This window comes from Pyxicephalus adspersus, chromosome 7 (genome assembly GCF_032062135.1).
Source record: "Pyxicephalus adspersus chromosome 7, UCB_Pads_2.0, whole genome shotgun sequence".
Classification (NCBI taxonomy): domain Eukaryota; kingdom Metazoa; phylum Chordata; class Amphibia; order Anura; family Pyxicephalidae; genus Pyxicephalus; species Pyxicephalus adspersus.
In genome coordinates, this window is record NC_092864.1 from 48,631,370 (window position 1) to 48,657,333 (window position 25,964).

At 37.7% G+C, this 25,964-nt stretch overlaps 1 protein-coding gene across 4 annotated transcripts in view; it reads right to left on the reverse strand.

The window, feature by feature from the left end:
• The window catches only part of WIPF1 (WAS/WASL interacting protein family member 1), a 47,048-nt gene that overhangs the window by 12,027 nt on the left and 9,057 nt on the right, over positions 1-25,964 (reverse strand). For 3 of the 4 annotated variants that reach the window (XM_072418360.1, XM_072418362.1, XM_072418363.1), the window contains exons 2-6: positions 7,237-7,320; positions 5,554-5,683; positions 3,801-3,974; positions 1,256-2,311; positions 501-710 (exon numbers count right to left, since the gene is read on the reverse strand). In XM_072418360.1, the coding sequence (XP_072274461.1) occupies positions 501-710; positions 1,256-2,311; positions 3,801-3,974; positions 5,554-5,683; positions 7,237-7,287 (1,621 nt within the window). In that variant the 5' untranslated portion in view covers positions 7,288-7,320. Of the gene's footprint in view, positions 1-500; positions 711-1,255; positions 2,312-3,800; positions 3,975-5,553; positions 5,684-7,236; positions 7,321-20,536; positions 20,599-25,964 lie in introns of those variants that run through there. The other variant, XM_072418361.1, reaches the window with a different exon arrangement.

Below are 25,964 nucleotides of genomic sequence, written 5' to 3' on the forward strand. Positions count from 1 at the left end.
AGCTGTATCTTCACCCTTTTGGGTACATTACATACATTCACCCATCACTAGGCAATTTTTAATTGCATTCTACTATCTCATTTCCCACAAAATGATAAAACAAGCACTTTCAGGGAACAAATAAATATGCAAAATTTGTTCTCGTCTTTAGTTATCCTTTAACTTTCAAAAGTAGAGTACCTGTGTAATACGTGCCTGGATACAATTACATCATGACGCTTTTATGGTTAGATTTTTTTTTTTTTATTGGCTGCTGGCGTCGATCATAACATAGTACCTTAAGCTGTCATACAACAAAAAAAGAATGGTTCCAGACAGGAAAGCTAGAATGTTGTTAATGTATCTAGGCAGACTTATAGTAGATTACAGTTTTACAGCTGCTTACAAGAAATTCTTAGAGAGCTGTAACCGGAATCACTTTTTAACAGTACTGTTAGGTTGTAAAGGAATAGCACCAATTTATCTAGTTTTTTTTTTCATTCCAATAACCTTGTTCTTACCTTCACCAGATGAATCCTGATAACCATTTTTCATAGATGATGAAGGTGGTGGGGGAGGCAGAGGTCCCAAGCCTGGTCTTTCTGGAGGTGGGGGTGGTCTGGAGCCAGCACGAGGGGATTCTGCTGCAGGTTTCATTGGAGGCTGGGACCCTATTGATCCTCTATGACCAAAACCATTTCTACTGGCAGGAGGTGGTGGAGGAAGTTGTCCTAGACAGGCAAATTTAGGATATGTTACTATTATATTACTGATAAAACACCAGAATCTATCTTCTAGTAAGACCTAATGAGATCCCTCACTTGTCAATATATTATTTTTGTACTTTTATTTATGTCTGCTAGAAGCACTTGTTAGCAAACTTCAAATGTGCACTAATCAGCTGCAAATTACCAAATAACCTAGTAATTACCTAATAATTCCTAGTTTTGTGCTGGCATTGCCAGTTTTGTGTTTGGCATCAAAAGGTTTGAAGGTCACAAACCTCTAAAAAGCATGTTGTAAATGTGTGTTAGAAATGTGTTGGGATTCCTTATCTCTAAATGAGTTCCAGATAAGAGATCTGGAAAACAAAGCTAATTTATCAGAATGATAGGCATGAAACTAACATTTCAAAGGGAGGCGTCGGCAATGGCAGCACCCCATACTCTTCTCATGAGAAGCACTTTAAATGTACTGTAACAGAGCTGCCAGGTTCCAGAAATATTACATATTGGAGGATAGCATGATAAATAGAATATAATGTGAAGATTTTTACCGGTTCTTGAAGGTGGGTCTCTAGATGGTGGGGGAGGTGGACCAGACCGGCCAGGGTGTGTGGCAGGTGGAGGCGGAGCGGGTAAAGATGAAAAGGAGGGATTTCGTTGAGGAAGTCTTGGAGTATCATCAGAATTGGATGGTGTAGGAGGAAGTGGAGGAGGCCCAGGGCGACCTGGTGGCAGAGGAGGTCCCTGGCTAGATGAAATTGGTCTAGGTGTGGAGGGAACTGGTGGCTTATTGTTTTGAGGAGGGGGAGGTGGAGGTCCGTCTCTTCCAAGTGGAGGTCTGTTTCCTGTTGGAGGTGGTGGAGGCCTGTCATCATCTCTGCCAAATGGTGGTCTATGTCCTGTTGGAGGTGGCCGATCATCATCTCGGCCAAATGGAGGCCTATGTCCTGCTGGAGGAGCAGGGGGCCTATCATCATCTCTGCCAAATAGTGGTCTAGTTCCTGCTGGAATAGGAGGTGGACGGTCATCATCCCTACCAAATGGAGGTCTATGTCCTGCTGGAGGAGGTAACGGCCTGTCATCATCTCTGTTAAGTGGTGGTCTATTTCCTGTTGGTGGAGGTGGTGGTCTATCATCATCTCTATTAAATGGTGGCCTGTTTCCTGTTGGAGGAGGTGGCGGTGGCCTGTCATCATTGGAACGACTAGGTGATGGTTTGTTCATTGAAGGAAGAGGTGGAGGCATTGATGGGGATGCTCTGCTGTTACCACCAAATCCAGGACCTTTATTCAACACCAAAGGGGAAGGAGCAGATCCTGGACTCATTTGCCTATTTCCACCTGGCACTGGTGGAGGACCTCTGTTGTAAAGACTTGATGGAACAGGTCTCGGTGTATTTGGGACTGAAGGTGGTGCATTTACTGATCTAGGACTAAAATCGTTCCTTGGAGGAGGTGGCATGCGATTTCTCTGTAGTTCTGGGGCACTACCTCTTATGCCGAGCTGAGGTGAAGGGCCCCTTAGAGGTGCGCTTGGAGGCACAAAAGGTTTGGGAGTAGTTGTTCTTCCACCAGGAGGCAACATTGGAGGCCTGCTTCCCACCGAGTCTAAAAAGACAGAGTTTGTTAAAATGCTATAGTGCAGCTAATTTATAATTTGAGAAGAGTCGACTGCAGAAAATACTATGACCAAATAAAAATAAACCCAGTCAGTGGACTGAAGCCAAAATGTAAATGACCCTTAAAAAAGCAAACAAGCAATCAACCTCTATTGTTCTAACTGTGAAATTTGCTTGTTATTGGTTACTGTACACCATTTTTTACCTTGCTGCATTTATTAACCCTCACTCAGTCAATAAAATCAACACTAAAACAAAATTCCAATTTTTTAATTCCTTTATCAATCAGATTGCTGTCACATAATTTGCCAAATATAGGAATATATTTTAAAAAAGAAAATTTTAATATTGAGAACACAGCTGTCAGTGGTTAGAATAGGGATAATTTCTATCACATCATGTTTTTGACAAAACAACAAGGAAGGTGAGGGCATAAAATAAAATACTTGACTTTAGGTTATATTTAAAAGAAAATTAATAAAAAGTGAATCTGCCATGTTTGTAGCCGTGCTTGTTCTTTTAAGAATTGGCTTTTTCAGTTTCTTAGGTATAAGTTGTACACAGGGCCTTAGCTGAAGTTTCCCAGCGCTAGGATCCATGCTTTTCCATTCAATTGTCAAATGTCAGAACCTTAGTGACTAGTACTGGCTCTGGCACTTATTAGCTGAATCACAGTAAAAAAAAATTGAAGTAACAGAAGGTATGGGAATTACAGTAGACCTTTCACTGAAATTGTGCAAGCTGCAAATTCTAACCTGCTTGCCTGGTTGGTGTTTTGATCCTCTGCTCCATACTAAAACTTTCTGAATCCCTGACCCAAAATGAATACATAGCTCAAGTCTTTAGTAATTGTGTTTTATGTATGCTTGATTTAGGTATGTGACTGAAAATACTAAAGCCATTACATCAGTTTTATATCCAGACAATGACCTTCTTTACAATGAGTTCAGCAATTAAAGTTTACAGTGGTAGGCCCCCTTAAGTCTCAGCTTGGAAACAAGCCCTACATACAGTATAGTTCTAGGAGGCTGCTTAGGCACAAATTTATTAAATAATGATTTCTTAATGACTAATGAGTGTTCTGGTAGGTGCAACTGAAAATGTAGTATTGGTACTTCCTATTCATCTGTACAACACCTTTTGAAAGCTTAAGAAACACCTTTAACAAGGTTAACGTGCTTAAAAGGAGATGACAATTATGGAAGGAAATCTTGCCAGTGGATTCTCTACAAAAGATAAAGTCATTTGGCTGACAAGCCTGCTATACCCCACCTGTGCTTTATCTGTTCTGAGTGTACTGAATAGTTTTAAGATCCCTTGTCATTTATTTTCTTGGCCACTAGACGGCACAAAGCTTTACCATTAGTAGTTTTGATACCATTCTTAGAAAAAAAAAAAAGAAATCCTGCAAGGGTTATATTACATACAATAGACATTATTAAGATGGTACATCATACAGAAACAGTGTATGTTATTACCATTTTCTCTGTTTCCAGAAGATCGAAGCTTTGGCATTCCTCCTTGAAACAAGCCACCTAACCCGGGAGGTCCTCCAAAGCCTCCTCCACCAGCTCCCATTCCTCCACCTCCTCCACCTCCACCTCCACCTCCACCCATTCCTCCACCGCCACCTCCAGGAGAGCTTTTAGGTTCTGTCAAAAAACAATAAAACAATTTTTACTTCATTATTAATATACAAGTTTTATTTCAAAACAACAGGTATATAATAGTTAGACTAGATTTAATAATTTAGACTAGATTTAACAGTGCTATAAGTCTACACGAATACATACCTAACATGCCATGACGCTCTAATTAATTATCCAATCTAATATAACTAAATAGTCTGAGCTCCAGGCACGTCAAAATTTGATTTACTAACATAATATAGGTGGTTAACAAAATACATTTTTCTATTGCAAGTAATATTTACTTTAGCTTAGTAAATGAGACAAAGCTCTTCTGAATTCAATCATCCAAATAGGCGTAAAATCATAGTTTTTAGATATCCTTGCTGATGACTAGGTATTCTTTGATAAAGGCCAGTAAAATTCACTTGGCAATCTAAATTATCCTTTACAAGGTGATAATTCACTCAGATAGGTGAACAGCCTAAATTCATTTAGCAAATGGGCAATTATGAGATACTGATGTCTGGTGCAGGCAAAAAAACGCTCAGGACTGGTCCCAAAGTATTCTATGCTTATGCATACATATCCTGGTTGTTCCTGTGGAAGGGCAGCCTACTATGCAACCCACTAATATATGGATTCTCTGTAGAAATAAATGACATTTGCTTGTGCTCACGAAGAACACTTTAAAACCATTTGGGAGAATTTTCTATTGGCTGTTTGGTTACCTTTGGGCCACACAGCATGGATCTGACAATTTATTAAGACCTGAAAATGTATTATTGAGGGTGTAGTTTAAAATGGAACTAAAGTTCTGATTTGAAAATGAACAATCAGACGTGTTTAATGTAGAACGGGACAAGTGGTGTCCCTTCTGCAATAAAACAAACATACCTGCCTGTTCACTCTATGCTGCCTGCTGAGATGTGCCAGGTATTCGACATCCCCCAGAGCTGCCAGGACTGAATTAAGTCCTGCACGCACAATCAGGAGTTACGTTATACCAGTACAACAAATCAAGATGGCTTCAGAAAAAAAAAAGAGGAAGATAGTGGCACCTGTGACAGGACAGGGAGTGCATTTAAAAACTGAAATCAGGCAGGTAAGGTTATTTTATTGCAAAAGGGCAAATGCTTTTCCATGTATGCAATAAAGGAGCCATCTGGTTGCAAGGTTTTAATTTTTAGTACTAGTTCCACTTTAAAGGATAAATTTACATATGTTGTCCTGTATGGCACTGACCTGGAAAAAGTATGAAGATAAGCGGTCTAATCTTCTTGATCTGGCTACTTGTTTTGGGTTAGTAGCTAGAAGTCCTGAGGCCAGGGGGTTAGCGGCCAATAACAGCCATGTAACTTAGCTGTAGCTGCACTATAACAGGATTATAATGGTGCTTACAGAGTGGTATTATGACTCATTTCTAGAGTCTCTGAAAAATAATTAAAAAAGTAGTAGGTGACTAGTAGATTTCTTTCCTTAAAGTACTGTATCAGATTTGGGTTAGGTGACCTTTCATATGTTTTATTTGGACAGAAAATTGTGAAAACAAAGTAATGCATGCTGCATTATATAATTTACAATAGGAGGATTCAGAACTTACTGTCAAGAATTGGTTTGCTTCGGTCATTGGTGACAGCCTTCTTGAGCTTTCTTCCTTTTGAAATATCAGACAACAGAGCATTTCTTCCTACTTGCTCGGATTTAGATAAAGAGGGTTTTTCTATATTCGCCTGCAATAAAAAAGTTTCATGAGCACAATGTTCTCCAAGAAGTCTTTATGTAAAGCTTACCAGTCAGACATTTTTTAACTCTAGACATGAGTGGAGAAGGTCTAAAGCTTTTATCATGTGTTTATTGTTGAATGTATCTTTAGTTTTGAGATTTCCCCCTTACTCCCCCCTGTGAACTCACAAGGATAATCTACCTAAAGTGGAACCCACCATTTTCCTTCTCCACGTTCAGGGACTTTAGTCATCTTGATTGGCCAGACCAGAATGACTAAACACCTGCTCATATGCATGGGCGTTCATGCATTCTGGCACCACATGCGCAGTTCAGTATTCATTCTACATAAGACTGCAAACAGACAGGTATAATTGTGGCAAGAGCTTGCCTGCTCATCACTTTTTGTTTTTATAGGTTTAATGGAATCACAGAAAGCTATAAAAATCTCATTTAGGAAAGTTCAAGTTAAGTCATCCAGTATCAAATGTTTAACTTTCACCTCTGGCTCTGTGGGGTGGAAAATAAGAACCTTAGATTTTTACTGATAATACAATTTTTTTACCGATAAAAAAAATATTACAGAAATAGCCAGGCTGACAGTGGCATTTTTACCTTAACTTGAGTTTTATTTAAATATATTTTTACCACTTTAAAAAACAGTTAAACATTAGTCAGCAGTTAACATTCTTTATATAGGGGCCTGAAATGCAGACCCAAACATCACTGAAGGGCCACACATTACACTCAGTAATCTGATACTTCCAAAAACTGCAGACATGCCAGGGGAGATGTCATGTACTATGGTAATCCACATGCAATGATCAGAGACTGCTAACATGCAACATTATCTCATATCTCACATGTCATATGAGATAGAAGCCGCAGACATGCATTATGTAAACCAGTGCTGCCACATTTGTGCTCCCCAAAGCTCTATTTAAAATTACTTGTGCCATATTCAACATTTCTCCCTACAGGATCTATTATAAAAGATCAAAGAAGAAAAAACAAACAAACAGAGGAAATGGATAAATAGCACATAAAAAGTAATATGTAGCATGAAAGGAATAAACCAAACTATTTAACTAGTAGAGTTATTTCCTAAAGAATAATATTCCTTACTGAAAAGTAGGAAAAAGAAAAACAAAGGCTACAATATGGGTTAGGAGGTCACACGGAGCTATATATATATATATATATATATATATATATATATATAGCTTTTTTGTAGCATGTATTGCATATCACTAGGGAGATGTTCCTGTACCAGAAAAACAGCAGGAAATAAGAAAAAAGCGGAACTAAACCTGATATACTCACCCTTCGCTTTTCTGTTGCAGGGAGCTGACATTCTCTCCCTTCTTTTCTTCTGCATCTTGATTGGCCAGGCCGGGATGATGCGCAGGCGTGCTGGAGTTTATTCAGTCCCAAAACACGCAGGGTAAACTGGGATTACCACCTATCCTAGCAAACCCACTTTTTTTAATACAGAAATTGTAATTGTAACCTATGTCCAGGTTTTATATTAACTTACTCCTTACTTATAAAAGAGACTCACCTGTGAAAATGTAGGCGGAGGGGGAGGTGCTGGAGGAGGGGGGACCGGCATTCTTACAAAGGTTTACTGTACAGTCTCCAGGACCTGTCAATAATAAAATATTTTGTTATGTACCAGGTACAATATTTATATTTTATACATATTTATAACGTAAAATATCATACATTTGTTGGGTATCAGATGTGTTATGATTTAGCTGGGTATTATGATTGTTGAAGGTGTAAACCTAAGAAAAAATTATGAGCTGCAGATTGGTGTTGCAAACACCCCACCCGCCATGGTTAGGGCAAACAAATAATATCACTACCGACAATACATACTGAAGATAAAATAGTATAAACCATTGATTGCCACAGTCCACATCACATATATATATATATATATATATATATATACACATACACACACACATATATACTATAATTTATGTACTTTAGACCAGCCTGTTTTAACCGAAGTTCCTCCAGAATTTGCTAAGTGTCCTTGAACAATCAGCAATTTCTTGCTCTCAGATATGTAAATACTGATCAATAATCTTTTCATCTATCTCTATGATGGCATTCTTTCCAATGACCAGAGTTGTAACATACTTTTTCCATTGACCACTGGTGCTAATATAATAATTACTGGCAGTATCAAAATTATACTATATGAAATGTTAAAAATATTTAAAAAGGCTGCTATAGACTGCCAGCAGAGCATCACAATTTTACATATAGTGCTTCCCTTCTCAGTAGCTACGCATAGCTTCCCCCTCTAGGGCTTCCTGTGAAGAAAAAAAAAACTGCAACAGGAAGGTTAATGCTCACTGCAAAGCCGCAGCCATCCTGTTTCTCTAATGCATTCTTATTTCAGCTGCTAAAACCAAATGAGGTAGCATGCCACAGCTCAGACCTGACAAAGGCACACTTATGACAGGGAACGCACTAAACTCATCTCATCAGTTTCCAGTACGAGTCAAGCTAAAAGTTAAATATGGAAAATGCTGATGACTTATCCCCATATACATTACACGGTTCAATTATATATATTGTACACACCATAAAAACTTACAAAGATAGTTAGTTTGAGAATTTAATTGTGAAAAGCAATCCAAAGCTGAAAAATAGCATACCACCAAAGCCGAGCTGCTGGGTGTCAGCATTATTCAACCAATGCATGTAAATGAAATATATAGTTTAACCAACAAGTTGTAGGTTCTGTTATTGCTGCAGCTGTCCTGCTAAGTATCAGAGTGAACACACTTCCTTTTTCCTCTATTCTCAGACATTGATCAATTTATTTAATAAGTCACTCTGAGCAGGCTGACAACATAGCAGGCAGTTCTGAGCTTTCTTGAGAAAGCCCAGTATGCTTTGTCATGGTTACACTATTTATTAGATGCTTATTTTCCCCAGTCCTCAGAGACAGGGCTGCAGGCAGTTCCTGTTCCTAGTGCTGCGTATACAGGGGTAGGGCTGGGAAATATTCAGAAAGAGGAAAATCATAAAGGTACAAATATGCATGAGTGGGATGATCATGTTGAAGGTCCTCAAAAGTGGTGCAATCCCTGAAAAGAAGTTATCAGGGAAATGAACTATGAAGGAAGATAACTAACAGTATTAAAAACAGGACCGAAGGGCAGGAAGAGAAAAGAGTTGATTTCGTTGCACGATACCTCCTAGCCGATTGGGGTAAAGGCTGAATTATTGAATATTAAAGTCATAGGGAATTTCTTATCATGATTATGGACCTTATCCACCATCCTTGCAAGCATGAACCCTTGGTGATATAAAGCAATGCCTTTAGCAGACTTAGGCCTACAAAAAGGGAATGACAGGCTATGACCAGTAAAGAAACTGATAATCTGAAAAATGAAACATGGTACAAAGTCCATTTTATTAATTTAATCTAGGGAACCAAGAAGGAGATGTTTGTAGTTGTCTGGAGTTAGGCAAATTGTGCTTTGAATATTGGGAAGTTCAGATTTGTTGAAATTCACCTTAAAATAACTGAAAGAGCTGATGTACGCAATTACCTGGAGTACAGAAGGGATAGAGCTGTGTGGAAAAGTGACCTTGAGCAAGAGGTTGCCTGCAAAGAGTTTATATTGAGTCCTTCGGAGTTGTAAACATTTCACATTAGGATTATTCTGTAAGGCTACAGTGGAAACCTCAATAGGAGAAGGTAATGCAGGGCTGAGTAGTGACAATATAGCTGAAGGTTGGGTGAAATTGAGGTGCTATAATTGAGGTCCTGGCTTTGCAGCCTGATCACAAGCAGTCTGGATACCCTTTGCTGACTGATAAGTTATACCTGAATGGATGAATGAAGTATCTTTGTTCTACAGGGCCATGACAGTTTAGAGCTAAAGCAAAAAAATAGCAGTGCTTAGTACCTGGGTTAGGACTGGATCTCCCAGCAAATGCCCCCATATGGATGTTTTGGTTCTATGGTGTGTGAGCTAGCTGTGGGGGAATAGATCGTAGCAACAGGCTTGCAGCAGTTCAAATGAGGCAGCACAAGGTCAGATTTCAGTAAAAAAAAAAAGGTTTAGGCTCCTGCCTTAATGTTTTATTGCATCAGGAGGCAGGTTACACAATGTAATCACAAAAAAAAAAAAAAAACAGCCTGGCTAGGCCACTCATTACCTCTTTGGTAGATCCCTCTCTGGCTAATAACACAGTATAAACCAAAGTCCTTTTGAATAAACAATGCTTACTTTAAAAAGTTTTTCCTCCTGAGCTCTTTTCCCTTCCAGTCTTGGGAAATCACTGAGCTCTCAGCAGTCTAATGCTGCAACTCTAAATAGATCACCTGTGCCCCCTAATTCCAGGGAAGAGCCAAACATGGATCAGGTGGCCAAGGAACCCTCCATACTTCTCTCTGGCTGGCTCCAGGACCCATAGAACCAGCTTTTCACAAAACTGTCTGGCAGACAAAAATCCTGGAGCCATTAAATAAACAAAATGTCTCAGCCTGGGTGTTACATACACCCAATCTAGGACCTTCCCAGCCAAGCCATTGGACACCCTGGCACAATGGTTACAGTATTAATGTGTATATACATCCAGTAATATTATATTCTGTGTTGAACATTTCACTAGTGGCTCATTGTTAATGGTTTTCAGTAATCCAGTTGTCATATCTGTTTAATACTTGACAAAGGCCTGAATATTTTTCAGATTTATTCTTGGTAAATCATATATTATTCTACATCTCACAACCAACCTTCATTGTTAGTCATATTTTAAGTATACCATTTGCTAAGCCTCTGAAATGATAGTTGCCTGGCTATAATTTTGATCATTTTATTACTGTTAGAGTCAAAGACCTAGAATAGGTATGTTGGTTTGAGTTCTGATTTATTCAGTCTTTTCTTACTGCATGCTTGTTTGTGATTTAGAGGGTATAGAAATTAAAAGGTTCAGCCAAAACAGCCAGGCAGCTTTTTTATCCTATGTGTGGTGTGGTTCTTTATGGTGCCCAATAAGCAAGAATATCAGACATGGCATAGAAAGCTATGTCTGATGTTCTCAGTATAAGCAATGCAGTGCAGCATGAATTTCTATCCATTTTTGTGCACTTACTTTATTCAATGTAATGAATATGTTCAGCTCCACAACAGACAGCAATGCAGGTGTCTGTCCATTGTCATGCACTGCAGTATAACAAACAACATCCCATGTCTGCAATAGTGTGAACAAAGTCATAAATGACAGCACCTGTACTTTGCTTACCATATGATTCCTTTAAAGTACAACCACATTTTTTCTAAGGCAACCCAACCATAGCTGGTGAGGGGTAGGGTGGGTCTACTTTGTTTGGGAAAGACAAAGCTGTCCTTTACAGATGTTGAAAATACATTTTATTACATTAGATTTTTTTTTTACTCCAAGCTGGGTGAAACAGCCCCCCACCCTTTACCTATCTGTATTTGGTGCACTGATCTTCTTCTGCACACATCAACTCTAGTTTATGCCTATTCCCACAATAAATAAAATGAATGTCACTTTAAGGAGTTTTCTTGTATATGACTGTACAGTAAAAAATTTGCAATTATGTCATTTCTGGGATTCATATCTAAAGTGAGTAAGTCATACTTTGGTATACAAGGAACAAACAAAAGTAATATCTTAATAGAGGCTCATTGTGCATGCAACAGTTGTTGTGAATGCAGTCAGAATGAGGAATGCAGAGATTAATAGGCCTCTTAAAGTTCATCTATTCCCTCTTAACAATTCTTTCATTCAGTACAAGTTATAATGATGAAAAAAAAACATGGTGCAGTTTAACTTCTATCCAATTTTTTATGTTACAAAACAAAAAAAAAAAAAACAATAATGATCAGATATATAATGTGCTGTTTGTTGGAAAATTATGTATATTTTTGGCAAACAGCATTTCCGTTCTTTTCATCATGGAGAATGGGAATTAAAAAGCACCGCCTACAACTGCAGTTTTTACTTTTGTATCAAGTCATCCTAGTCTAGTGCCAAATCAGATCTATTGAACAGTAAAAAAATTGTGCCTGTAAACAATTATATGTACATCCGAATCCGTTCTCTCTTGTAAAGAAATCTTCAGTTCTAATGGGTATTACTAAAGTACATCGGCACCCAGGTTCACTTGAGGATACTCAGCCAAGAGTGATGACAAATAAGCACAGTATAAGACATGAGAAAGCCACTGGGGTGTCATTTTAAGGATAATTTGCACTAAAAGTATGGCTGTTTTTCCAAGAGGGTTTCGCTTTTCATTTTAGTTATGCTAACGCTTAAGAGCCAAGCATTAAGAGTGGAGTTTTAGATGTATTTTACATATCGTACCATTACTATTGATCTCTATGTTGGGTGTATTTTTCTCAAAACCACACCATAGATGTAGCAAAGTGTTCTGTTTGACACCAAAAAAAAAAAAAAAATAGGTGTGAACTCTTTTATTTGTTTATTTTACGCTCCTCTAATAAACATATCTTCTTTGTTGGAACAATTCTTTTGTACTTTTTCTATATATTTTTACATCTTTAAATAATATTGTTTGCTTTAGTCAAGGAAAAGTTGGCCGTGTTATAAACAAATATAAGCGGTGTGAGGAACACAGCAGGGATGTCAGAAGCAGTATATTCCAAGACTAAGAAAATAAGCGCTAAACCTAATGATATTAACACATGACACACTGAATGGGCTCTATGGAGAACGTGTGGGCAGTGCAGGCTGTGAATAAAGCTACGCCAGCCACAGGAAACATCCTGTTGCCTTCTAAGGATCAGCCGCTGTGAATCTTGTAAACTGCTGAACAAAGGAATTCATGATCTACTGAGTGGTATATAATTCAGGTTTTGTAAAAAGGCATTTCCCTGTTTATACTTAATTTTACTTTTTGTAAAAGGACCACCTGAAAATAAGACTGTCTGTATAACGGACCTGTGCTTTATTAGTCTATCACAGTAGCTTTTTAAGCAGGGAGCATCTAATTGGTAAATATCAACTTTGTAGTCGAAGAAATTTTTGGGCCCTGATCCTTCCAAAATCTACTAGTTGGTTCATCAATGTGATGGATGGCCTTACTGGATAACTAAAAAATATAAAGATTAGCCAAAAGTGATATTTGCTTATTGTAGCATCTCAAGTTTGTGGCTTCAGAGGCACTAGACCAACATAGATAGTATGTTCATTCAGATAGAGCTTATAGATACCACTATGGTTTAAGCACACCTTTCCTACATCCTACAGTGTAGTACAGACACCTCTCTATAGGTCATTATTATTTCTGTGTATGTAAATAATATTCTCAAACCATGGTACACATTTGATCTGTTGATAAGCTGATTGCAAGGGAAACACTATATAGGGTAAAAATTTACCTACCTTTTTCCATGTAACACTAACTTAGTGGTGGCTAGATGCTGTTTTGTGTGACATTCTGCAGCATTTTTGTCATCAGTAGAATTAATGCCTTGCTTATATCCAGGCAGCAAACAGGTGGACATTTGCCTAGTCATACACTTTAAGACATTTTCAATCAGTTAGATGTGCGATTCAACAAAAACACTGAGTTAATCAAAATTATTGTAATTATGATCAAACGTTGGGCAGAATGTTGATTTAAAAATTGATCAGGAAAGATCATTTTTTGTTGACTGGTTCAAAAACAGTTGCTATACACTGATTTTTTTTATTGGATATATTGGTAAAAATGATCTGTGATACCAGATGCCAGATTCAGATTTAGATATTGTATAAGAGAATGGTATATCAAATACTTCTAGTTGATCAGATGGAAAAATTTAAACTGATAATATTTACAATTGTAATATTAACCAAAATGCCATCTATCGAACAATGTATGCCAAGCACAAGGATACTAAACCCAAAAACAAAGATGTAATAATATTGCCTTCAGATGTGGCTGCATAGGTTTATTTATTTTTATGATTTTCAGAAATTACATGTTGATCATGTCCTTGTGAGCTCAAAGCATAAACAATCTTCATCTGTCTGGTGGAACTGACTATTCCCCCCATCCTCGATAAAATGGACATGAACAGGTAGACGTGTTTGGGTGGCAACCATGGAGTTAATGTAGCCACCCAGAGCCATAAATTGTGATAGTCACAGGTTTCATATATAAAAAATAAAGGTAAAAAAGCCTGAGAACAAATTCAGCTGCCACATCTAATGAATGGTAAACTGCAATCTATCAAATTTTTGTTCGTAGGTTTATATAGTCTTAAGGTTTGTTAAGTACAGGGTCAAAAGTTAAAGAGGAGAAAAAGAAAAAGATACTGTCCTTTAACACTAGAGTTTGAAAAAACTACCACAATGATTAAGTGGCTGCATACAATGTTCTACCGGTATGTAATACAGACACCTTAACTAATTACATAGTACATTATTTTGTGAAAATCTCAAAAAAGAGAGGCACCTGGGAAGAAAAAAGGCTACATAAGAGGGGTTATCCTCCAAAAGTACAGTCCAGGAAATATGAAACCTGTGGACACTTTACCTTCATGTGCAAAATAAAAAATGCTAAAATCTAAATTAATGTTTAGACATCCTTAGAAAAAAAAACACTTTCTGTGGGAAAGCAGAACTTTGCTATCGCTGGCTCATCAAATCACCAGTCTGAAGTCCAAGAGGAACTTTAGATGGTTTGTTTTCAGAGGAAAGGAAAGTGGTATGCTGAAACTGGGAAACAAGGAAAACAAGAAGACCCCCTGATACAATTTCAAGAAAAAAGAAAGGATTAATTTGTCAAAAGAATAACAAAAAAAAAAAAAATTAGTTCCATGGACCTATATGACGGAATTTGCAGCAAAACAAATAAAAAAATGCCTCCCATGAGATTCAGTGAGATTTGAAGATGTGTCATAGAACCCATAATCTCCACACGAAGCATATTACTTCCTATTTTCTACTTCTGCAGTAAAAACACAATTGCTATCACTGGCCATGACATGCCGTAATTTGTATTAGGAAATGATGTTATTGTTCTAAACAGATACAAAAGTGTTTAGCAAGAAGCTAAGAACACAGAAGAAATTCATATGTTTGTACAGTTTAACTTGCTAAACAATGTGAATTTCTGATCATCCAGTTCTGAAATATATGTAGTTCCAACATACCACAAAACCCTTTTTTTTCTGCTGTAGTTCAGAGACATTTACAGGGCTCCTCCCGCCTCTACCCTGTGACTGGATGGTGAACGTAGAAGCAGCACATCTCCCTGTTACTGTTCTTCTTTCATCACATGTCCTCCTACCCATTGACTGCTGACTGACTAATTGCACTGATTATCCCTCCCTTGTTTGGAGTTCCGCTGTACTTGGACTGCAAGAGGTTGATACCAGGTCCAATTTTTATAAATATGGAGCTGCATTTATTTTTGTTTTCAATAGATTTTTATTTAATTTTTACATTTTTATTTAATAAAATAACAATACAAATAACTCAGTATAAAACAGATACTTTTCCCCCCATTTATGCTCTAATAAATCACCTTTATGAGAAACCATTCGCAAAATATACACAGTACAAATCACAATTTGTATTACTCCAACCCGAACAGCACAAATGGGTATAAATTCCCCTCCATATCCAACACATGAAGGAAATGGGGGGAGGAAAAACATACAAAAAAAAAATCCATAAAATACCAACCGAACAGAACAAGTAAAAAAGTCCAGATATCTCATAGTATCCAAAGATGAATAGAATGTGATTTGGCATTAAAATCAGAATGGCGGTACATTGGGTAGTGAGAACACCAGGGCTCCCATACTTTAGAAAATTTCTCTTGGGTGTTGTTCAGGATACTCAACAACCTTTGGTTTAAGAAAGTTTTATCCATACATAACATTTCATGATATGGAATCACTTGCTTTTCCAATTGCTGGCAATGGTTTGCTTAGCGGTTAGCAAGACGTGACCCCAGTGTAAACTGAACTGTAGTAAGATTGGGGGTTTGAAGTTTAGCAGGGCCACCCAGGGATCCTGTGATACATGTTTGTCTGCTAAAGTTCCCAGTAGCCTAAATACCCTCCCCCAGGAGCTGCATTTATTTTTTTTATTTATTCTTTCATATCTGCATGTGGTGCAGCTTTTAGTCTGGTTTATACTTTTTTTATAGCCTCTTTGTAGCAAATGCTTGTTTCCAAGTCTAGGAACCCCAAGTTACTTCATAGGCTATATTCACACAGGTAATGAGGTTGTGCTGCAGTTATTGCTTCCCCATGCCAGCGGACCGCTGCCTCTGAAGAGACACTACATGTAGTTTCTCTCAGCGGCAGCCAACTAGAGAATGATTTGGTGCAGCAGCACCGCTCACTGCTGTCAACTGTGCAATGTGAGGGACTGAACAAGTAGCACGGCACCAGCTGCCAGGAGTATCAAACGATTGCTGGATCCCAAGGATGGTCTGAAACTGCCATTCAGATAATGTTATGGCACTAATGTCTCTGAACTATTGTGAATGCTGAATGGTGATTATTAATATTATTAAACAGGATTTATATAGCGCCAACATATTATGCAGCGCTGTACATTAAATAGGGGTTGCAAATGACAGATACAGACAGTGACACAGGAGGAGAAGAGGAGCCTGCCCTGAAGAGCTTACAATCTAGGAGATGATTCAGATAAATCCTGGAAGGTAGAGTGTTTTGTACTTGTTTACCTGATTATTTTATTATCATTTTCTGTTTGGTCTGGTAAATATTTAATACTACCAATAAACATGTCAAGAGTGCTAAACCCTAGTCCTTTAAGGCCAGAATCTGAGCACATTTTAGTATGTACAGCAGTACACTTAGTAGGATATAGATCCTAAAAATACAGGAGTTGGACACCTTTGATATATCATATTATCAACTTGCAACCACTTGCGTTGGCGCAGTCAAGATAGAACTTTCCATTTTTGCAATTTTATTATATGTCTAAACTTCTGAACAGCTTGTAATTTGAACTCCTGCTGGTGAATTCTGTTTAGAACAATCACAGCTCCATACATCAGTGATGGGGCAAACCTCCACCATTTACCCCCGGGTTCCTCCAGCAGTACCACTCCGTAGACCTACCTGCCTGACTCCAATGATGTTTTAGTTGTTTGTAAGGGTGAAATTCTAGCCAACGCTGTAAGGGACATTCTTTCCACTGGCCATCAATTTACGCGGCTTTTTTCACTGACACCCAAAAAATTACTTTTAGCTGGTGTTTCCTGAGACCTGAAAATTCTTTTATGGGTTGCTCAGGGGTAAAAAGTAGAAAAGGGCTGCTGTAGAGCCTAACCCATAACTGTAAATGAAAAACAACAACCAACCTTTAAGTAAATGTAAAAATGTTAGCACTCATCTATGCAAATACTGACTACTAATCAGAAGTTAGAACTCTCCCCTGTGCCTTATGTGTCTCATCTACCATTAATATGTCCTGGGAGGTGGCAAATGCCAACACACCGTCTCATGGGTGAACATACTCGATCACGCACTGTAGGTGAGAGATGAAAACATGGCTGGCCTGTTATATTCAGTTTTAGTTCAATTACTCACCAAAGCTGAGTAATACAGACAACACATTTTCTAAGGGAATCTGGTTTAGTAGATCAACAAATTTGCAAATTGAAGCCTTCCCAATATTGTAAAATTAAAGAAAACTAACGGATACATTTACAAATCTGTCTTATATTTAACTTTTTGATATATAGTGTTTCATGTCAGAATTCTTAGTTCATAAAAGTTTCTGAATCAAAGCTTGTATAAGTATACTGTATATAGATATACTTGGCTACAAAAGCCATTGTCATCGACCAAGTCTACTACAATATCATCATTTATTTATTGAAAGACTGTTCTAAATTTATCTTAGCTGCTATTTCCTGCAGCTCTACCAGAAGTTGTCATTTCAGTACCAGAGTCAAGGTTATGAATATCACATCAAATTGATCAGTTAATGTGGATTTAACTATCTCCAACTTCATAGCAGACCTATCTCATGTATACACTTTAAACCTTTACCTAGAAATAAAAGAAGAAGCATACTATGATATGCAGGCAGCTGCTAAACTCCTTCTATAACCTCCAGCTCCTATTATTTCCATATGGTAATTTGGACATAAATACACTTATACAATACTCATTCACAGGTTGCAGACTATTTACTGGAACAGAGCGTGATACTTTGCCCCCAGTAGTCTTCTGAAAGAAATGTGACTGCATATACTACAGGCTCCTGATTAGTGCTAAACGATTACATGCATCTCGGTATCAATAGTCACCCAAAGGCATTCTACCCAGCCAGCACTGTAGGAATTATTTTACTTCTCTCTCATTAAAAATAGACAGCGTAGAATATATATAAAAAATAGGATACTGTTTTTAAAACCTTCTGAATGGCTGTTATTAAGCCAGGTGTTCTAAGATTTTGTTTGACTCACATATACCGGTAGTACATCTTTTAAATATATGAATAGATCCCCATTGCTTTAACCCTTTACACACTGCAAGAATAAGAAAATAGGTGTTAAGGTGCATAAAATTATTGCACTTCCTATTTTAATCTTTTTCATGACAACACAGTTCTGAATATCTATGAATGTGGTGTCAGGCCTGCCTACTTTCTGCTAAATGACACAGACTTCCCCTCTTCTTCATAACCCCTTCCTGTGCACAGAAAGAGAGAAGTGGAAATTATCAGCTCACAAGATATCTAACAAAATCAACAGGCCATTTTTTGGAGCTTAAATATTTAACAAAATATTTGATGGTATACTTAGCAGACCACATGGGAACATTCATTGTAAGGGTACACAGGACAGTGGCAAGAAGTCATTTTTGGTTGTTGGTTATACACAGGGGAGGACTAGGTACCTGGCTTTTTGGTATTACATGTTGCCCTTGGGTAACTTCCATAACATGTTTTAAAGATATTATTCAAGTAAATAAACCAGTTCTTTTAAAGGTGCCTATGCTGACAAGGTAGTCAAGGTATGCAAAGAACTCACCATTAATATTTATTCTGAATTTGTTTTTTTCTTCTTTTTCTAGCTTTAGGTAATCTGTACCCACTCATCATAACATGCAGTTATTTGGCCTTCCCCGATTGGCCTTAATGACAAATGACTTTGTAAAGGAAATTAAATTGTGCACCCCTCTGAGGGACAGCTAGTGACATGACTATGGACTTTGTAAAGCTCTGGGTAATATGTATGCACTATATAAATACAAAATAATAACAATGTGTACAAAACTGACTCTTCTCACCCATGTATGTAACTGACAGACATGTCTAGCCTAGTTCAGCTCATAGAAGCCTAAAAAAAAGACCCTATTTTTATTTTATTTTTTTACACCAAGCCCACTTCATAGTAACTGAACCAACGAGTAAGTGACAAAATATTAGTCATAAAACTAGGAAGGAAGGATAAGGTATAATGATAATAGAAGAAGAAAGAAAATGCCCAAAGGAAATGTGTCAGCACAGCAATTGGCTTTTCTCCTTTTTGGTGTACAAAGGCAAACTAGGACGCTACCTTAATGTTATTCTTTTTTCTGGAAAATAAAATAGCATTGGATCCATGTTTTTACTATGCCTGATAATGGGAATAAAGAGAGTTTACTATAAGCAGCATTTGTTTGGGTTGAATGCAAGACGTGGTCAAATAGTTAGGCGTTAAATCTTGGCATAATATGATGTGTGAGTGATCTGTCATTGGAATTGTCTTAATATACCTTTTTTCTTTTATCGATAATGTAGTTCATCCTCTCGTGCTGCAATGCTCTGTGTTGGCATAGCTGAGTAGCAAGTACAGCACTCATTGCAGATCTGTATAGCAGAAGAAGATATGATGGGGGGGGGGGGATCCTCTCAGAATGTGCTGGGACTAACCCTGGTACTTATTGGACTGCACCAGCATATTCAGATATCTTGCTATAACAGAAAAGTGGAAGTAAGACTTATCTATCCTCTGTCCCACCTGCCATTACTTATTGCCCCACAACACCAATGTTCAATCGCACTTTGTGTCCTTACACATTTGATGCTAATGGCAATCAATAACTCAACTTTAACAAGGTCTGAATAATTTAGTTACAGTCAATGGTGCCAGAGTAATTTTTTTAATACAAAATACAGTTTAATAACTAAAGAAATATAGGCTGTTCACGTAGTAAAGTGCATCATCCCCCTATTAAATAAGATGGAGCTCTGCTGACTTCAACCTTCCAATCACATGCAAGAAAAATGTTTTTTTTTAGATTTCCTTGCACACAATTGGTTATTTCTTGCAAAATGAATTTTCACCACATTCGCTAAGCTAAGTAAATTATTCCTTGCACAAAATTCACATTGCTAAGTAAACAGCTAAAAATCAGCCCAATACTATGCCAATTGTCAGGGAGATTTTGCTTTGCCTTTCTCTGCATAAACAAGTTTTGTGACAGGGTGAAATTTGCCTTTTCTCCACCTATGAAAGCTACACCATATAAATTCATACAAAAACGGAAACCACAAAAACGTATGGTCTCAGACTGTGTAATCATAGGTTATACGTCAAAGATGATACAAATATGCTATTTTATTTAATGATACAAACATTGTTAAAACATTATTGTTTGAACCCAATTTTCAGCACAGCATACACACCCCTGCACATAAGACCGCTCTAAGACAATGACCAGACAATGACACAAGTTTAGTACATGGTTCATTCAAAAGCCTGGTTCAAATCTTTTCTCTAAGGAAAAGTAACTTGGAAATGAAACAATTTTGTCACTAGTAAGGCGTTTTATGGCATATTTTCAAATAAAAGATTACAGAACACTAACCTGCGTCCTGACAGTAAGTCTGTTAAAGCCCAGATGTAAGTTCCTCTAAATCATATAAGAAGCTCATTTCCTGTATAGCTGCACATGACGACAAACTTCCTCTTCTCTGCACCTTTTTCTTTAGCTTTTTTTTTATTGCTGTGTTAAACAGACTGTGACCCTTTGACGATCACTGCACTTAAACAAGTTCCACGTTTTAACATGTAGGAAAATGATCATTAACATGGGCAAACGTCTAAAATCCTGAAGAGATGGTTCTTTGCTGTCAATGTCAACCCAAAACACAGAATTGACTTTGGGTCTTTTGGCAACCCTTAGGAGTAATGTAGACATTTAATTTTGCTATGTATATGCATGTGTATGGCAAATGCTGCAGTTGACCTGTTTTGCATGCCCATGGTTCCTCCAAAGGTTGCTGGGGTTTTTTTTTTTTTTTTGAGCAATGAGCAATTTGTGCCTCCTAGGTCAGTTTAAATGACTTCAATGATCTTTTTGGCTATCCGCTGGCCAGCAATCTAAGAGACATTCTTCCCAATATCCACCACACTAATATACTGTGAGCTGTGGCTATAGTAATTATAGCAGGGGTTCCCTGGGACCTGAAAGCTATTTTAAGGGTTTCCTCTCAATAAAAAGGTTGAGAAAGGCTATTCTACATGCTACATGCTCAGGGATCATGTGCCATCTACCCACTTCAAGTTTTCAATCGCTTAAACCTTCATTTGTTTAGGAAAATGTGTATATTTATATTATTATATTTAAAGCCATGCTGTACAGAAATTTGTATAAACTATGCTACTCCTTGAACCCAATTCCTTGTCCTATGATATCTGGGACACAAGTAAGGTCTAGTTATTTGAAAGTTCTGTAAACTCAAAGTAACTGCAATCATGGAGCTCTCTCCACTGAACCCGGTAGCGATTTGTTGGCTACACAACACAGCATGGTTTCTATAAATGGATTGGGCTGCGGTGTATGTTGCACAGTGGTGAATAACTGAGAGTGAATACCTTTATCCATTAGAAATGAGTCCCAGAAACAGAACAAAATGACCATGAAAAATTAGGAGTAAAGATCACAAGGTAGAAATATGACTAACTCCATTTATATATAACTGCAATCTATATTCTAAGAAAATGTTTTTTAAATCCCTGTGTCTATATAAACTTCAATAATCAGTGTTAACAAGAAAAATATAATCCTACAGTTAAAGTGAAACTCATTTAAGCCTGCAAATGGTTATTTCACAACTGCACAAAGACTAACATAAACCTACACTCTCAACTTAGTATACCAGCACACCCTCAGCAGCCAAAACCAATAAATAATTTCTTGTTTTTCTAATTTAATGTAAAGCTCAAGCTTACTTCCCTTTATTGACAAAAGATCTGTTTCTTTGACAGTTAGTGTTTATTTATAATGTGGGGATTTTTATCTGTTCTGTCTACTCATATGTAAATATTAGCCCAGCAAAATTGTTTTGGAGAATGACCAACAGCCATAACTACTATGTGTTTTTGTGGTGTTCTATACACTAATCAGCTTTTCACTCCCTGTAGAAAAAAAAAAAAAACAATCTTGTTTTGGGCCTGGAATTTCTGTAGTATTGTACCTTACTCATTATCAAAGGAAGAACCTTCTGATAATGAGTAAGGTACAATACTACAGTGTTCTCACTAATATATTATTGTAGTAGGTTCATAGAAGATGGCTTACAATGAACACCAAAGCTCCAGTATGTTATATTCTAACAAAGATCAGTTGATGTGGAAAAATGCTGTTAGCTGGTTACTGAGTAGCTAGCTGGAGAATTAGGTTATTTCAGATGGTAAACTGCTGCTCAACAGCACTTCAAACCTTCACATTCAACCATATGGGAGTGGTTGGGAACCATTTTTTGTGAGTGGTTGCATTCACTTTGTTGTGGTCTGAAGCATGGTTCTGGGATAAGACATTATAGTTTCTGTCCGCCCTTGAGCAGCCAGCCATAAAAACTGTTATGCATGGGGTCACACATTAGCAAAAGTTTAACATGGTTACATTGTTGTTAGGGGACTGCAAATGGCCCATATATCCTTGCACTGCAGGGGACTGCATCAGTGGACTCATCCTATGTTGTAGCTGACTCTAAGAACTGCTCCTGGGTGCATAAAAGTGTGTCCACAAAAAGCTAAATAAGCAGTTTTAGAATGCACATCTGAGAAAAAGAATAAAAATAATTTCCTGCTGCTCTTCTATGTCAATGTCTATCTACACCACTGGTGTGTACTGGCTTTGCTGTTAGAATCCATTATACCAGCGGTCCCCAACCACCGGGCCGCGGCCCACTACCGGTCTGTGGCGGTGTTTTCAGTGGACCGCGAGTACATGATCCATTATTGAAAACGAAGCGGCACCCAACCACCATCCGCGGACCGGGAATTGGTCCGCAGCGGTGTTTGTATGAGATGCCGGTAAATGTACACAGTAGTCTGTGTACAAGCAATGCGAGTGTCCTAAGTGTCAAAGAGAAAGGTCAAGGGGGGGGGGGGTCAAAGCTTTATGGGTCCCCAAAAAATCTCGTTTTACCCCTGGTGTGTAGACTTGGCCCTGTGCTTCAGTGGATCCTGCCAGGAATGGACACAGCTCATATTCCAATCAGAAATGGAATGCAATGAGTCAAATCTCCAAGACCATAAATCAAGAAGCCAGGAATTTGTCTGTTTAACAGGTGTGTTTACAACCAAAATGTTGATAGTAGAACAAGGCAGTATTTTACACAATAAAAAAAAACATCATAGTAATCATTCAAGAATCAGTCAGGTCTATTTACCTGATCTGCTGTAAAAAATTATATTTGTGGCTTTAGGAAAATTACTCCAGTTCTTACTATAAGCGTTTTGATAAATTTGTAACTGCTTCTTTCTTATGAAGTGAGTACTGTGGACATGACTGGATTAGAAAATAGTTGGTAAAGTGGAAAATTGCAAGCGGGCAGGATTTTTATTACATAAGGGACATGACAACATACAGTACTTACCTGTCTGTTAGCAATCTTTTTTTATGCACAAAAAAATGCAGGTATATGATATGAAGGCTGGCATTGTGCAGGACCTACATCCAACAACTAAAGGAGGACTGTGTGAAGATGGCAGCACATGTGAGTATAGGTGAGTGTAAATAAAAAATTATGACCAGGCAGGTAAGACACAAAAAAACCTGCCTGGCTGAAAAATATTTGCATTCCCCAATGTTTGATGGAAAACAAACGTTTCCCGGATTTTACCCAACTAGGTCTCCCAGGGTGCTCTGTGGTTCCTCCACCCTGTGTCTTATAGTGATGTGGTGGTTTTGTAGGGCCGGACAACTGAGAGTTGCAGAGGAAACAGAAGGTCAACACTTCCTTTACTATCAGCTTCTCAACAAACTTTGGGTGATGATTTATTTTTGATGGGGATCCATTTAATAGCAAGAAGCTGCAGTATTCACATTCTTCACATATTAAGTTCCATAGACAGTGTTGTACTAACAACCTAGCATGTTCCTGTAATAGTTGTTGCACTGCGTATTTAAAGCAAAACTAAAGTTTCACTTTAAAAACTTGCAATTAGGCAGGACAGAAAGGCACAGGAGATGTTTCTTCTGCAATAAAACATATTTACCTGCCTGATCCCTGACCTCTTCTGTCCTTTCCCTATGGCTGCTGGGACTAAATGAACTTCTGTGCACCTGCTTCATCCCAGCCCATCAACCAAGAAGACTGCAGATCAAAACAAGGAAGAAAATGGTGGTGCGCACAATGGAAAAGAGACAGATTTTAAAAAATTGTGATCAGATAGGTAAGGTTATTTTATTACAGAAGATACCTCTGCTGTATCTTTTCCAAAAAAAAAAAACGCCTGGTCAAAATTTGTGTAAAATAATAAAAAGGATTTAGTTCTGTTTTAAATATGGATGTTTAGTTTAATAGGAATTAGAATTTAATGGTTGAATGTAAGAGAAAAAAGTCAGACAAGCCCCTATCTTTTATATTGCTTGATAAAGATGTAATAAGGGGAGTGGTCTTTACTCTGCCATGCCACCATACCACAGTATTTGAGAGAGAAAAAAAGAGAATCAGTAATAAGACAAAAATATATTTTCAAGACACAGAACTTACGCCATTAAAAATCAAAATACATAATGTTGCAAGTCTATTTAGAACAAATGGTGTGAGCCTTTAAATGGTCTTTGAGCAATGCAAACCCTGACATCAGGACTATACTCCAAAGTATAATTTTGCATGTGAGACTCTGTAATTACTCTCTATCCAAAATAAAACAGCTTTGATTCAAGTTCTGTTGTGAGATCAAATAACTTTTAGCTGTTTTGTATTAACTGCTACTGTATGTCATAGCAGGACTTTCAAGCTAACTCAAAACTTTCCACTTCAAATTCAATGCAGATACAATGAACAATGAATATTCCATTCCACCAATAGCATGAATCAAATAGTCTTTTACAGATGGTCTTTTTTCTTTTTTTTAAAGAAAACCTGCACCAAGTCATCAAGAAAAACTCTTTATAGCTCAACCAAAGTTCTGAGTTTAAATCAGCTGAATACATTTTAGATAAATGAAACCTAATGGAATGAAATGTTATGCAGTCTATCCCCTGGCAGTAGCTATAGAGTGAGACCCTTGTCTCTCCGTAGGGAAGCAGGAGTATCAATGTAGAGGTCTGAGATTTTGCCTACTGAGTCAGACTCATTGCTTATCCTTCCTTATCGAATTAGCATGCTGGAGGAGGGGGGTGATTAGGCAAATGCAAAAAGTCGAGGTTCACCCCTCAATATTGTGTCTGTCATATGTCTTAACAAGCAGAACTGTGCTAGGTTACACATTTGTAAGAAAGCACAGAAGTTCCTATACTTTTATTTTAAAGCAGATCTAAATCCTATTGTTGGTGTGAGTGAGCTTTACCATAAAATGCACAATACTTGATGATTGTGGCACATCAATTCGTAGGTCCCTGCAGCAAGGACAGGTCCAGAAACGTGACACTGATGTATCCCTCAAAGCCACCTATGCCACCAACCCCACAGCAAACTTCCAAGTCTACAGCGATCCTTGTTAGCTATTGGACAGCCACTGATCATTTCCATGCAACTAGTTCTGCTTCTACTAATACTATACTGTGCCACATGCACCAAACAGCAAAACACCACCAGGGAAAGTTTCTGGCAAAAGGGACCAAAAACCTCCACCTTCTGGTGAATTTTTCTTTTGTGAGTGTAGGTCATCTTCAATTTTGTACTGTATATAGCCACTTACCTTATGTTCGATTCTGCATAAACCCATAAGGACTCTACATATTTAGCAAAACATTTAATAAGACAAGACCTAACCCTAATCTATTTTTTACCACTGCCGCTTGGAATAAAATGCATAAAGTAAACACCCAGTAGTTT